The sequence below is a fragment of the Ipomoea triloba genome, chromosome 6 (assembly GCF_003576645.1).
Source record: "Ipomoea triloba cultivar NCNSP0323 chromosome 6, ASM357664v1".
Classification (NCBI taxonomy): Eukaryota; Viridiplantae; Streptophyta; class Magnoliopsida; order Solanales; family Convolvulaceae; genus Ipomoea; species Ipomoea triloba.
In genome coordinates this window covers 15,962,452-15,978,267 of record NC_044921.1, presented here as the reverse complement: position 1 = coordinate 15,978,267, position 15,816 = coordinate 15,962,452, and the positions used below count along the sequence as shown (strand labels likewise).

The 15,816-nt window shown below is 32.0% G+C and overlaps 2 protein-coding genes across 3 annotated transcripts; both read right to left on the bottom strand.

The window, feature by feature from the left end:
• Positions 1 to 6,439: 6,439 nt before the first annotated feature.
• On the bottom strand, positions 6,440 to 8,700 carry LOC116023548 (replication protein A 70 kDa DNA-binding subunit E-like). The gene is made up of 10 exons (XM_031264551.1): positions 8,551 to 8,700; positions 8,179 to 8,449; positions 7,997 to 8,093; positions 7,857 to 7,913; positions 7,786 to 7,805; positions 7,601 to 7,688; positions 7,379 to 7,511; positions 7,021 to 7,308; positions 6,710 to 6,937; positions 6,440 to 6,625 (listed from the first exon to the last, which is right to left on the bottom strand). The coding sequence occupies exons 1-10, from the start codon at positions 8,698 to 8,700 to the stop codon at positions 6,440 to 6,442; spliced, it is 1,518 nt and encodes a 505-aa protein (XP_031120411.1).
• A 1,610-nt stretch (positions 8,701 to 10,310) lies between these two features.
• Positions 10,311 to 15,610, bottom strand: LOC116023163 (transmembrane protein 184B-like). 2 transcript variants are annotated; one of them, XM_031264143.1, is made up of 7 exons: positions 15,382 to 15,610; positions 14,866 to 15,057; positions 13,967 to 14,040; positions 12,189 to 12,338; positions 11,548 to 11,833; positions 11,091 to 11,324; positions 10,311 to 11,008 (listed from the first exon to the last, which is right to left on the bottom strand). In XM_031264143.1, exons 2-7 carry the CDS (start codon positions 15,010 to 15,012, stop codon positions 10,640 to 10,642), a joined length of 1,260 nt encoding a protein of 419 aa, XP_031120003.1. In that variant the 5' UTR covers positions 15,013 to 15,057; positions 15,382 to 15,610; the 3' UTR covers positions 10,311 to 10,639. The 2 variants fall into 2 exon arrangements, with proteins under 2 accessions (XP_031120003.1, XP_031120002.1); XM_031264142.1 differs by having other exon boundaries at positions 15,386 to 15,610.
• Between the last annotated feature and the right edge of the window lie 206 nt (positions 15,611 to 15,816).

Below are 15,816 nucleotides of genomic sequence, written 5' to 3'. Positions count from 1 at the left end.
ATTTCTGTATATTATATCCATGAGCTAACAATGATATACTTGCCCTATATCGCAGGAATTATACGGACTAAGCAATGCATGGAAGACCCTTTTACAGATCTGTTAAATTGAGGGCTCATACAGCGAGCTAAGTTTTCATTCCGTATTTCCAATTTCTATTTTGAATCTTTAATGTTTTCGTGTTTTATATGGGGTTTAAAGTAGTTCCTTTATATGGGGTTTGAAATACACCATATATGAGTAAAGGACTTTCTAAATCATTCTTCGGTGAACCTGAAAAATTGTCTACAAAATATAAACAAAAAAAAGAAATTATTAAAAACATATTTCATGAGGTGTTTTATATTGTAGGTTTAATATATGCAAGTAAAGCTATATTTTTTTAAACCGTAATATTAAAATAATTTATTTTCTCATTTACTACATAACAATTTTCGGTACAATTAAGGAAATATTAAAATAATTTATTTTCTCATTTAGTACATAACAACCTATATAGGAAATTGGAAAACAAATTGGTATTTTAAAAAGGAAATATTAAAAAGGAATTTTATATCTTATTTACTAAATAACAATTAAAAACACAATTAAGTATGTAATTTAATTTTCGAACAAAAAAAAAAGACAAACACATTAACTGGAATTAGTTGTCAAAAAAATGAATATTAAATGTATATATACTCACGTTAAAATTAATAATAATAATAATAATAACTAATAATAATAATATAATAATAATTTAATATATATATATGAAATGTCTGAACGTGAGATGAGCTATCATCTACAGCAGTACAGCACCACTGCGAGCCGATGTCTTTGCTCCTCCCTCTCCTTCTCCGACCACATTTTTGTCCGAGAAATTGAAACAGAACGATTGTCGACCAATCGGAGTTACAATCCTTATATTTTTTTGAATGAAAATCGTTGTTGATGTATGATGAAGTGCGAAATTTGGGGTTTTTGTCGATTNTTTGAAATACACCATATATGAGTAAAGGACTTTCTAAATCATTCTTCGGTGAACCTGAAAAATTGTCTACAAAATATAAACAAAAAAAAGAAATTATTAAAAACATATTTCATGAGGTGTTTTATATTGTAGGTTTAATATATGCAAGTAAAGCTATATTTTTTTAAACCGTAATATTAAAATAATTTATTTTCTCATTTACTACATAACAATTTTCGGTACAATTAAGGAAATATTAAAATAATTTATTTTCTCATTTAGTACATAACAACCTATATAGGAAAATTGGAAAACAAATTGGTATTTTAAAAAAGGAAATATTAAAAAGGAATTTTATATCTTATTTACTAAATAACAATTAAAAACACAATTAAGTATGTAATTTAATTTTCGAACAAAAAAAAAAGACAAACACATTAACTGGAATTAGTTGTCAAAAAAATGAATATTAAATGTATATATACTCACGTTAAAATTAATAATAATAATAATAATAATACTAATAATAATAATAATAATAATAATTTAATATATATATATTGAAATGTCTGAACGTGAGATGAGCTATCATCTACAGCAGTACAGCACCACTGCGAGCCGATGTCTTTGCTCCTCCCTCTCCTTCTCCGACCACATTTTTGTCCGAGAAATTGAAACAGAACGATTGTCGACCAATCGGAGTTACAATCCTTNTGCAAGTAAAGCTATATTTTTTTAAACCGTAATATTAAAATAATTTATTTTCTCATTTACTACATAACAATTTTCGGTACAATTAAGGAAATATTAAAATAATTTATTTTCTCATTTAGTACATAACAACCTATATAGGAAAATTGGAAAACAAATTGGTATTTTAAAAAAGGAAATATTAAAAAGGAATTTTATATCTTATTTACTAAATAACAATTAAAAACACAATTAAGTATGTAATTTAATTTTCGAACAAAAAAAAAAGACAAACACATTAACTGGAATTAGTTGTCAAAAAAATGAATATTAAATGTATATATACTCACGTTAAAATTAATAATAATAATAATAATAATACTAATAATAATAATAATAATAATAATTTAATATATATATATTGAAATGTCTGAACGTGAGATGAGCTATCATCTACAGCAGTACAGCACCACTGCGAGCCGATGTCTTTGCTCCTCCCTCTCCTTCTCCGACCACATTTTTGTCCGAGAAATTGAAACAGAACGATTGTCGACCAATCGGAGTTACAATCCTTATATTTTTTTGAATGAAAATCGTTGTTGATGTATGATGAAGTGCGAAATTTGGGGGTTTTTGTCGATTTGTTCAGAAATCGAACTCCACTTTCGTACTTAGGGTTTCTTCGGATTAATGAATATTCTTCAATTTGCGGTCTAAGAAGCAAGATCGAATATCGAATTGCATAGATACAGCGAGCTAAGTTTTCATTCCGTATTTCCAATTTCTATTTTGAATCTTTAATGTTTTCGTGTTTTATATGGGGTTTAAAGTAGTTCCTTTTGATTGTTAGTTTTCCTTTTAGTTGATTTCTGTATATTATATCCATGAGCTAACAATGATATACTTGCCCTATATCGCAGGAATTATACGGACTAAGCAATGCATGGAAGACCCTTTTACAGATCTGTTAAATTGAGGGGCTCTATAACTCTAATCAGGCTATCTGAACANTGCAAGTAAAGCTATATTTTTTTAAACCGTAATATTAAAATAATTTATTTTCTCATTTACTACATAACAATTTTCGGTACAATTAAGGAAATATTAAAATAATTTATTTTCTCATTTAGTACATAACAACCTATATAGGAAAATTGGAAAACAAATTGGTATTTTAAAAAAGGAAATATTAAAAAGGAATTTTATATCTTATTTACTAAATAACAATTAAAAACACAATTAAGTATGTAATTTAATTTTCGAACAAAAAAAAAAGACAAACACATTAACTGGAATTAGTTGTCAAAAAAATGAATATTAAATGTATATATACTCACGTTAAAATTAATAATAATAATAATAATAATACTAATAATAATAATAATAATAATAATTTAATATATATATATTGAAATGTCTGAACGTGAGATGAGCTATCATCTACAGCAGTACAGCACCACTGCGAGCCGATGTCTTTGCTCCTCCCTCTCCTTCTCCGACCACATTTTTGTCCGAGAAATTGAAACAGAACGATTGTCGACCAATCGGAGTTACAATCCTTATATTTTTTTGAATGAAAATCGTTGTTGATGTATGATGAAGTGCGAAATTTGGGGGTTTTTGTCGATTTGTTCAGAAATCGAACTCCACTTTCGTACTTAGGGTTTCTTCGGATTAATGAATATTCTTCAATTTGCGGTCTAAGAAGCAAGATCGAATATCGAATTGCATAGATACAGCGAGCTAAGTTTTCATTCCGTATTTCCAATTTCTATTTTGAATCTTTAATGTTTTCGTGTTTTATATGGGGTTTAAAGTAGTTCCTTTNTAACAATTAAAAACACAATTAAGTATGTAATTTAATTTTCGAACAAAAAAAAAAGACAAACACATTAACTGGAATTAGTTGTCAAAAAAATGAATATTAAATGTATATATACTCACGTTAAAATTAATAATAATAATAATAATAATACTAATAATAATAATAATAATAATAATTTAATATATATATATTGAAATGTCTGAACGTGAGATGAGCTATCATCTACAGCAGTACAGCACCACTGCGAGCCGATGTCTTTGCTCCTCCCTCTCCTTCTCCGACCACATTTTTGTCCGAGAAATTGAAACAGAACGATTGTCGACCAATCGGAGTTACAATCCTTATATTTTTTTGAATGAAAATCGTTGTTGATGTATGATGAAGTGCGAAATTTGGGGGTTTTTGTCGATTTGTTCAGAAATCGAACTCCACTTTCGTACTTAGGGTTTCTTCGGATTAATGAATATTCTTCAATTTGCGGTCTAAGAAGCAAGATCGAATATCGAATTGCATAGATACAGCGAGCTAAGTTTTCATTCCGTATTTCCAATTTCTATTTTGAATCTTTAATGTTTTCGTGTTTTATATGGGGTTTAAAGTAGTTCCTTTTGATTGTTAGTTTTCCTTTTAGTTGATTTCTGTATATTATATCCATGAGCTAACAATGATATACTTGCCCTATATCGCAGGAATTATACGGACTAAGCAATGCATGGAAGACCCTTTTACAGATCTGTTAAATTGAGGGGCTCTATAACTCTAATCAGGCTATCTGAACAAAGGCTCAGCATTACAATGAAAGCTAAGTGTTTTCTAATTTTGTGTTCTGCTAAGATTGAATACAGTGACAATAGTTTACACATAACATCATGTTTGAATTTTATTATACCAAATAAGTTAAATAAATTGAGTTTTCTGCAATGTTAAATATCATTGGGTGTGATACAGGATGTTTATATTTATGTAATGAACAATGTTTACTAACCTTTGGTAGATGATGATGGTAGCTTCCTCTTGGTACCAATGATTGTTGAACTCGATAATTGCTTCATTGGTTTGCAAGATATAGTTTGCAGAGCACAAGGGTTGTACAGACTTTGTATATTTTTGAATTTTATTTATGTCCTTATATAGTTCACAGTAACTGATAGTTAAAGTTTTGCTTGAATTAATGGGCTTTACACTTTAAACCATATTGGGTACTCAACAGTTCTCCAATGATGTCTTTACATCTTTCAAAAACTAAATGAATCATGTACCAATGCTAAGAGTAATAAAAGTAATGATACAGTGTTTAAATGTTAAAACTATTTAATGACTCATCTTTAATAGTTACTTGTATGCAAAATATTTGGTTTACACAGGTTTAGTGGAAGGCCAAGTGGTTTTAAACTACATTTCAAATTGTAGCTGAGAAGATTCATGATTTCACACTTATGTAATATGATAATCCATATTATTTATGTAATTTTTAGATGTAATTACAAATTTTAGATTGTATATGAAATGAATTTTTTAAAGAATAGGTTTTGCATTTCATATCAGTGATTATTTATAAGCTCCATGTAAAGATGTGTTCCTATCGCTCACAAGGGTGATATTTTTACAAAATATAGTAATCACTTCTTAGCAGTGATGTAATAGTTTGTTTTGTTAATACTGTTGAGATTAGTAAAAAATGAATAATTCATAAGTTCATTTTTATTTGTTGATAGAAGTGGATGCTAAGTCCAGTTCTCTTTGCCTCGTGTATGGATAAACAGAGTGATAGAAGTCTGCATGCACATCCTATATACAAAATTGTTTTGTTAACAGGTTTTCGAATATAGGTTACAAATAAATACTGTCTTGCATGTGTGGATAAACAGCGTGATAGAACTGAACAAATAATGTCTTGCATATCTTAATCGTTAGTGGATTAATGTTATAATTCACTCCAACTTACAGGAAAATGTTGATTGCACCTGGAGTTGTTGGAATCTAACTCGTTGACAGTTAGTTTTCTTATATCTCAAGTAGGTTTAACATGTAAGTTACTAAGTAACTACCGGGTGATATATTTTTTATTACTTTATATTCTAAGATTGTTGATGATTCTGTTTACAGTGACATGCACAATGAATTTGGATTTTTGGAATATAAGGCTTTCAAGGTTAGCAAACAATACTCTGCTATAGTTTCAATTTATAAAGCACTGTGTTTTAATTTGGTTTGGTTCAAAGTTATTTGCTATGAGTTGTTTCCACGCTTATTTTTACATGAGAGATATCTGATTACATGTGGATAATTTGCTTTGGTTTAAAGTTTTTTGGTTTGAGTTGTTTCCACAGTTCTTTGTACATGAGAGATATTTGACTGTGTTTTAATTTCATTTGGTTTAAATCAATTTGCTATGAGTTGAATGAGATTAGAGTAATAATCTTTATTATTTAGGAATTTTGTAATTACATAAGCAAATGAAAAAACCTATGCAATTAACTAAAGCCTAAGACTATTGTAATCTAAATACATCTGAATAAATAAGCTAAAAAATGCTTAAAGCTGTATCTAACTGTTACTCTGACATAGCTTGACCAATGTGTTTTTTTTTTCCTTCCTTTGTGACCTGCAAAATTAATTTTAGGTATCGTTAGTGGATAATAAACACCTAGTTTCTGATAGTAGGGTAAATAAATGCTCACCTTAAATATTTTGTGGCTATGAAGTGCTTTAGGTGTTTATACTCTGTTCTTTTCTTTACCTGTATTTTAAACATAGTAAAAACTAAATAAAACAGATGGGTTAGAACAGAGATATGCATCCTGCAAAAGATAGTACTCATAACATTTTATAAGGAAACATGGTCCAGTCTTAGTTGTGCCCACAAACAAAAAAAAAAACACAACATAAATGTGTCATAAGAGTACCATACAGAAATGACTACCATAGTGTCCACAAAACATTTATAACATGAATCAAAGTGTCTTTAACAATTAAATGGTATCCTCAATTGTCTTCTCCAACTTGACTTCCAAAAGCATTTTCTTTGCTGTGTTCTTGGTGGATGAAAATTCATCTAAAAGAGAGCGCTTAACCACTCCAGAGTCTAGGTCCACAACATCCTTTACAGTTGCATTGATAGCTAGTGGACTTTCAGCCTCACCTTCAGAAAGAAATTCCTGCCAAAAATCGTTGTATTAATATTAATACAGCACATGTTACCAAAAATAGGTTGATATAAGGTAAATGTAAGACAGTTTTACCTCATCTGATTCAAAGCAGTCATTTGATTCAAGCTTAGAAGTTGGATCATTGTCAAAGTTGTCAAGTAATTCCGGACAGTATGAATCAATCAATTTGGTGTCGTTAATTATCTTCATAACACCAAATGCATTATGAAGGTTATCAAACTGTTCTTTCCTCACAGCAATCTTCCATATTAGTGTCATGGAACACAAGGATAAAATCTCATTGGGTAGTAGTTGGTTTTCCTATAAGTTAGAAAGTAGATAAATTTAATAAAACTGTTCATACTTGGTTATGTAGGGACATTTAATAGGTAAGAGTGGCATACCTGTGGATATTTATCTCTCAGATCTGCAGCTGACATACCTATCAATTCCCTGCACTCACGGTCCCAGATTAGGAATGGTGCATTACCATTCCTATCAACAACCCTCACTTTAATCCTATATCTTAAGGTTCCTTCAGCCCATGTCCTATTACACTTGTAGCAGTCATAAAAGCCCTTAGTATTTAAGGTCAATTTTTTGCTGCAACCTTGCGTCTTGCATGAGTTATAACACCAGTCCAAACCACCTTCTATCCCCACTATCTTGGCAACAACCCAGTAGTCACCGTACTATATAAAAAAAATAAAATTAAAAGCAGTACAGGTAAAATGTTTTATCATATTAGAATAAGGAATATACCTGTTTCTTGTCATAGACATCAGTAATGGTACTCATAATCATAGAACCACTGTTGAATGTGTCAAGAGTATTTGCAGCAGACAGGCTAGTCATAGAACAAATACTACGCAAAGGAGTCTTCTCACCACATATTCTATAATAGGAAAAAACTGAAATTACTAATTCTTAGAGCTTATGGTAGGAGTCTTCTATGCAACTCAAAGTTTAGGATTTATCTTTTACCTCTCCCTAAATTCATGGATTTCAGGAATGTCTTCATTGATAAATATTTGAGTTGCATCATAGGAGCTTGAGATTTTAGTGTCACCAGCTTTTAAAAATAAACTGATTTAGCATTCATTATTTCACCATAGTAAAATTAATTAGTAAACAGTAAGTGATAAACACAAGCTTTTCTGGGTACTTACTGTTGTAACAACTTTTTACCCTACAGAATTGCATTAAAACAATCACATGAAGATTCACACTTTTTTTATACCAAGAGTCGACCTTATCCACATGGTCGTCCCAAACGGTGCACTTCATTTCATCACCACTGTAATTGTAAAAAGAAAACAGTGTGAAAAAAACAAAAACCTTAGGAAAAAAAACCAAAAAAATATAAGGTGTATAACTTACTTGGCATCCTCTATTAGGAAATCAATTAACCTAGAAGGTCTTCCAGCAATCACCTTTTCTATAGGTGAATAAATTTCAACAATCCTTCCAATGAAATCTTCAAAGATTGAATGTTAGCATAGCATTTAGATAAATGTATCTTGTAGAAATGATTAGTATAGAAATCAGATTCCATTACTTACCAATGAGTTCTTTTTCATCAACCTGGTCAGCAGCTTTCAAATCTTTAAAGCTTTTGAGACGAAACATATGCCTAGGAAAATTTATATTCTTGTATTGTTTGACAATCGTAGAGTAGTTAAATTTCACCATAAATTTGTTGTTACTTGTCTTATAAGTATAGAAATTAGTGACCACAAGAAAATTTTTAAGACAATAAACTTTTCCTTCCACGAACTGGTTTTGAAATTTAACCACATGCTCGCGTGGTATGTGAGCATGTAACACATTACCCTACAATGAGAAAAATAAAAGAATTCAACTACTATTATATAAATTTGCTGTATATCAAAGCTAACATATTTAGAACTGCATTTTACAGGTTAAATCTTTACCTCAATATCATGGAAGACACACTCACGACACTTCACAACTTCACTGGACCTCCGTTCCCTAACCTCGTAAGTGCGTATGCATCTCAACTTCAATGCGCAAGTCGTTCTCATTGGAGAAATCTGCGTTGCCAAGATGTACATAGGGGCCATTCTGGTAGTCTACTCTGCAGTGAAGTATTTCGATTGATTTATAATTCAAGTGCTTGAATCCACTGAGATTAGAGTCCTTTTATAGCCAAGGATTTAGAGTCCTATTAATGATTGTAATTGGATTAAACCCATAAATGCAAACTCTCCGATAACTAAGAAGTCGCATATAACAGTCGAATGAGTTTATGCCCATTAATGAATACGATCGGAAACGTAATAGACACAATCTTTTATACAAATAAATGATAGAATCGAAGAGTTTCCATTTGAAATAAACCGTGTAAACATAAATAAGCTTTAACAGATGTTATTAATAAACAATGACCTTTAACCAATCGAATTCTATGAAACGACGTCGGATGTTTTGAGCGGGAATTGGAGCCAAAAATTTTTGGCCAAAAACATCTTGCTTTTTTATATATAGGATACTCACTTTGTCATATTTTATTTGTACTTCTCTTCTTTTTAATTTTTGCAAAATAATGTTAGTTTATATATATATATATATATATATATATATATATATATATATATATATATATATATATATGCCAGTTCAAATGTGACACTCTATTTCCATACGGCTATGCGAAATGCACCACCATGTATGCACATATCCACCACCACATGTTAAAAAATGCATCCGCGTAAAATGCACAGGTGGACCATATAAATACACCGTACTATGCATTTTTAACATGTGGTGATGCATTGGTGCATACATAGTTGTGCAAGACCATACGACCGTACTATGCAAACTTGAACACTAAAATTTACATTTTTCAAAATTTTCTAGATTTGCACATTTAGTATTAAAAGATTATATTTGCAAAAATGTGAAAATGTATTGGATTTTAGAATTTATGATTGAATTTTTTATTTTATTTAGTTTAGAGGTTCACTTTTTCTTTAAATTTGTATCGAGCACAAATATTATTTATATTTTTTGATAGAGTAAAATTTACATCATCACATGTTATATTTAAAAGTATGCTCAAACAAATGCATAGGTTTACAGTTTACTTAGCGAGATTAATAAGTTTGAGAATTGATTGAATTTTGCTTTAATTTGAAAAAAAAAAAAGTTAATTATAAAATCCTATAACATTAAAAAGAAAAAGTTAATAAAAATCCACTTTTTTCTATTTAACTCCTTTTACTTTCTGAATTTAGAAACTGAAAAATTCAATGGAGCTGTTTTGGTGACGAGTAGCGTGACTACCATAAGATAAAGAGGGGAATAGAACTTTAGAAGATGTTTTACACAGCTACACTTTACTTTTTACCGGAAAAGTCATGTGACATGGCTGAGTTGTAATTTATTAGGACCTCATCCCTACAAAAAGCACACAATTTATACTCACTTCAAAAGCACACAATTTATACTCACTTCATTCGGTATCACACATTGTGCTCAGATGACATGTAGTGACTCTCCCATATGAGAGATCATGAGATCGACTGATCGAGTCTCAGTGGAGGCAAATTGACTCTTTGTGCTTCAATATGTTGAAAAAAGTATATTTGAACAGCTACTACAATGTAATATGATCAGTTGTATTAAAAAAAGGTGCTTGGCTCGGTAAAATTAGAAGAACAAGTGGAAGGACTTCAACATTAAAAGAGATAAGTTAGAGAGTAAAAATCAAACCTCAAAGACATAACGTTTAACTTTCAAGAATCCAACTCATGTTCAGTCATTTTCAAATCTACAATTTTCATGTTTCATATATTGGGCAACATGATTGAGGTTCCCTCTATTTACATCACAGACAAAGAATATCGACATCAAAAAGGAGAACAAAGGAATTATGATCGCCTATATGGATGGCTACATGTACACACTAAGTTAGCCACTGAACGATATAACAAATAACACAACTGGCACATCAAATCAAGCTAGTAGACAGCTAACGCGAGGAAATGTATACACATGTTGTCACCTCACCCCAGTTTCGGTTGCTGCAGGTACCTTTGCTGGGTAGTTAGATAGTTCAATATCTATGTCTGACAGATCATACGGGAGAGAGTTTGTGTTTGATGCATCTATAATGAACGAAGAGTTTATTGTCTCGGTTTTTGCTGTATCCATGGCAGCAGCGTCTGCGTTTTGGGGGCTAGAGCTGCCAGAAGATGAGATACTCGGCAACTGAACATCTTCCAACTTATTCCCAAACATATGCTGGTTTCTTCTAACCGAGTCCATCTCTATACCAGTCGGGACAAAAGTCCGTGCCCGGTACTTCTTTGATCCTTCTTCGCCCTCGCTATGGTTGTATAGTACGTAGTCATGGTAAGTAGGTGCAAACTGCATTGTAAAAGAACGGAAAGAATAGTTAGAAACCGAGATATTAAAGGTGCACAAAAACAAGAGTAAATGTGTTAAGCACCTGATGCACTGTGTCATGGTAAAAGTCGTTTAGTTTAAGAGCATGAGCAAGGCTTGAGCTAAAGCCAGCAGAAGCGCCGATATTTGCTCCCGCATATTCCTTGTATGGAAAGGCATAAAGGTGGCCACAAGCTGCAATAAGCATCTCAACGCAAATTATGAAATCTTGAAACTTTGCAGCTTCTTCTGTATCCTTGATAAATCCAGACTTTGCAGCAAGAAAAACCAGAACACCCTGATGAAAGGAAGTTAACCAGTCAGTGGAGCCGTTAGTTAACACAAAACCTCAATGATCACCAACACTGCTACGAAAGATATTCGTTGCAAATTTGTCAAAATTCTCACAAGAAAATGCTGCCCAGGCATGAATAAAGGAACTTCTTTTATACTAAGAAACCAGTAATATCTTAGTAAAGTAAAACAAGACTCTTAGCATCCTAGTAAAGGGTAGATTATACCTGCCAGTACGTAAGAAAAACTACAGACTTGATCATGACGAACTTTGGAACAGGATTATATGGCTGAAGTAAATCTCTGCATGCTACGTAAAATAATAGCAATGCATATAGAGCCACCGAGTATGAGATGGTATAGATAATGGTGAGATAGAGGTACGACTGCCTTGGATTGAAATTTCCATCCTCGTATTTTCCTTTTGCATATAGTACAAATGTAACCGCAACTAAGATGGGCTTGAGGATTACAAACTGTAAACACCCCTGCTTACACCTCCGTATGAAGCGCCTGCATAACTTCAATGCATCAGAAATGTGATAGACTAAAATAAACCAGAGAGACACAGACGGAATGCAATTGGAGAAAAGTAATACATAGAACTGGAGAAAACCAAGATATTTAATAACACTAAAGTTATTAACTTCACCATTACTGATTACTGAACAATAGCCATGAAAAGAAAGCAACGCATGCTATAAGATAACTAACATAAATTTCCACAAACATGCCATAACATAGCTAATAACAGAAATTTAAACAACCAATACTGTATAAGTAAAACAGAAAATACAAGTGATCTTGTATCACACTATATAGTTAGTACCATCCAGACAGAAAGTGTTTCCTTGTGTAAGAGACTCACCCATCCAATGGAATTGGAGGAAAGCAACATGTCATGAGACAACAATTAGGCTTTAGAACTCGACCACTCAAATTTAGCACAACAGCTCCTGGACCACCTACCCATGCCAAGCACAGTGATAGGAAATTATATATAACCCAGGCTTCATATCTGAAACAGAAATTAGAAAGTCAAAACATAAATTCATGATGCAATATGTTACAAGATGTACCAAGAAACTCAACAACCAAAACTAAATGAATGCAATCAACAATTGTGTCACATAAAATGGCAGTGATTGTTGGCAATGAAGAAAATAATATGATCATAATATGGTTGAAGCTGAGATGAGGTACTAAGATGGATGTGAGAGAATACAAGGGTCTTATTAGAAATGAGAATATTAAGATACACACTAAAACAGGAAAGCATAACGAAAGGGATGGAAACAATCAAGCTGCATGATTGAGTAGCAGAAGCTAGGACTAGCCGACTAGGCGATATAGAGGTAGACTTCCTTTTTTGGACATTATTCACCATGACAAGAATGTTCAAGCAGTCACAGCCAAACTGGTGTTGGAAACTGAAAACAGCTAAATAGAGAAATAGAACCCATATAGCCTACCCATACAAGTTTGGGATTAAGGCTTGGTTTAGTCTAGTTAAGCTAATTAAAGGGCACATGTAAGGGGGGGTGTTCATGGGAAGTTTTTACATATTTTTGTAACCAACCCACGTTTAGCGATTTTGCAAAAAGTAAAATCCCAACCACGCATGAAGTTGAAAAACAATACTGGTGCGGTTTTCTTGGGTTAAGACGTAGGAGTTAATATAAGCATACGCACACACACAGACAACCTCCGTCCCACTTAACTCTTACTACTTTTCCTTCTAGTCCATCCCAAAATAATGTCTGCTTTCCTAATTTAAAATACCACTAACTTTTACTTTTCCTTATTTACCCTAACTTTTTAGGTGGGTCCCAATTCATCTCTTTTTAGAAGGGCAATTTTGGAAAGAATATCATATCTTACATCTGTTTTTATTTTGTTAAAAATTGTGCCAAACACAAAATCCCCTTACACAATGAGATGGAGGCAATACTAGTTGATTTGGAAGTTTCAATAAGTTTTGGTTTAATAATTTTTATAACCATAAACAACTGGTACATTGTTGTTTATAAAAAATGTAACCCATTGTTATTAGATTTAAACAAAACCACAATTTATTGGGAATCATAATGTTACTTTAGCAATTCTATGGTTTTCTTTTAACTCATTGGGTACATGTAGCGAATGTAGACATTAACTTGCTTTCAGGGATAATTGACAAACGTTATCAAATCAGCAAATGTCAAACCCAACTTCAAGGAAGAAGCAAGGTAAATGATTTTGGTGGTATAGAGTGTCCAAAGCACCTTGACCATTTTCATCTGAGAATATATCCGATTTAACAAAATTCACTTTTATAATAACAACATCAATGATATATTATCCTGACTTGACATGTGACTCATGTCTCCTATCATTTTTCTTCACATCCATATCCTTGCTTCACAATATGCTACTTCGTAATTACCATTACAACATAAACTATTTCTATACCCGATGATATTACTTCTTTTATTAAAAGAAATCCATTCATGGAATCAATGACTAGAAATATAAAACTTGCAACACTTTTCCATCAACTCTAATGAAATGCAGACACAACATGAATAGATATAGAGGATCACAGAGTAAGGTAGAACATGTACAGCACCAGAGAAATTTATAGCCAAAAGATTTCAATATACTTACATTTCGCGTATGGAATTAAAATATATTGCATTCTTGTCCAGAACAAGTGACAGAAAAGACATCAGCGCATAAACCTACAATATAGAATGATTTTGGAATGGTTAAAACAATCAATAAAAAATTCAAATCCAATGGTAGTAATAGTTTTCTTATTATGCCATATAGAGTTACAAATTCATAGTGGTCCTTGGATATCAAAGCTCTAGTTGATATTACTGTCTATTACATTACAAAAACTGATAAGATAAATGTAATAAATAGTTTAGCTAAAAACTTATAAAAATATACAATTTCATTTAAACGACAGTTAGGTCATTATCCTTGCCAAAATGCCAGCTTCATAGAAATCCTTGCAGACAAGTGACAACAATCCTAAAGCTACTTTGATCATGCTACTAACAGAGTAACCAGAATAAAGTTGATACCAAGCAATAAAGTCTAGTGCGTCAGCAACCAAATCATGGACAATACTAAGATGACAGCATGGAGCTCTAGAATCTTTGAAGCCATGATTTATATAGTTCATGCAACACTCTCATTTCCCCATAATCTCAACATCCAGTAAAGATGATGCAATTTTTTAAAACCATAATGGTGATGGATGGTTTTAAATTATAAAAGAATTGCCTCCACCAATGGCTCAAAGGAGGCAACCAATTGGCATTTCTAATTTCCACTCTATGCCATGTAATACCATGATTGCTGTTTGCATAAATAAAAATCACTAAAAAATTAACGTTTTTACCAATTGAAGCAATTTAAGGTATAACCAGAAATATACTGAAGTAGGGTATGATAAAAGAGCTACAATCATATCCCTCAAGCAACCAGTAAGTAGATTAATCTATTATACACATGCATGATTAAACAAAACTGAGACTAAGAATGATTACACTCACGGGAACCATAAATATGATCCGCACAATATATCTCTGATAGGTAGGTTCAGTGTAATTCAAGAGGTGCCGATATATGTGGAGAATAGCCAGGGCAATGGCACCAACAGTACAAGGTAATGCAACAAGGATGTAGTATATAGGCCCCATTCCTTAAGCAGGCTACCAATCAACAACCACAGCCTTCTAAGGAACCTGAAAACATAATAAAAAAAAGGACTCATTTCTGAACTCACTATAAGAAACAATCAAGAATTCAAAAGCAAATCAAAGCAAAAAAGCCTTTATGACGCCTGAATAAATGGCTAAAGCTACACAATGAAAACCTACAAACCAAATGGAAACTTTAACTCTATTTCAACACTACAAGTAATAATCAATCGGTGTGGCTCCCTAAACAACAAGATAAGCAAGGTTCAACAACCCTAAACATTGGTAACAATTTGATTATGGGATTCAATACTAGTGTGTTGTTGAAAATTAGTTCAAAATCAGAGAATAAACGGATAGAAGTAAAACCAACTTGGTCGACGAAATCGAGTGAAGAAAAGAAGACTGCGGTTCGAGATCTGCTCTTCTGCTACTGCTGTTCCAAGAGAAGATTCCAGAACGGAAAAGAAAGCACAGAGAAAGGTGGAACGGGCAATAATGGCGGCTTGCTTAACTAAGCATGAGCACAATATTGCCGTAATGCCAAGCGACGATTTGGGCGATCCCCGAGGCCGCGTTCAATACTTTCCAGCGAAGAAGATAGTATAAATCATTTGTTATTTATGGTGTACTCCGTATTATTTTTCAACAAAATCATTTCTTTGTGGAAATAAAATATGAGAACCAAATAATGCTACAATAATTAATTAAGAAATTTTAAATATAGCGTTTTACCTATCTACCTGCCTACCATACTAATTAACAAATTGTTAATGGTATGAATAAACTTCATTTGGTAAATAT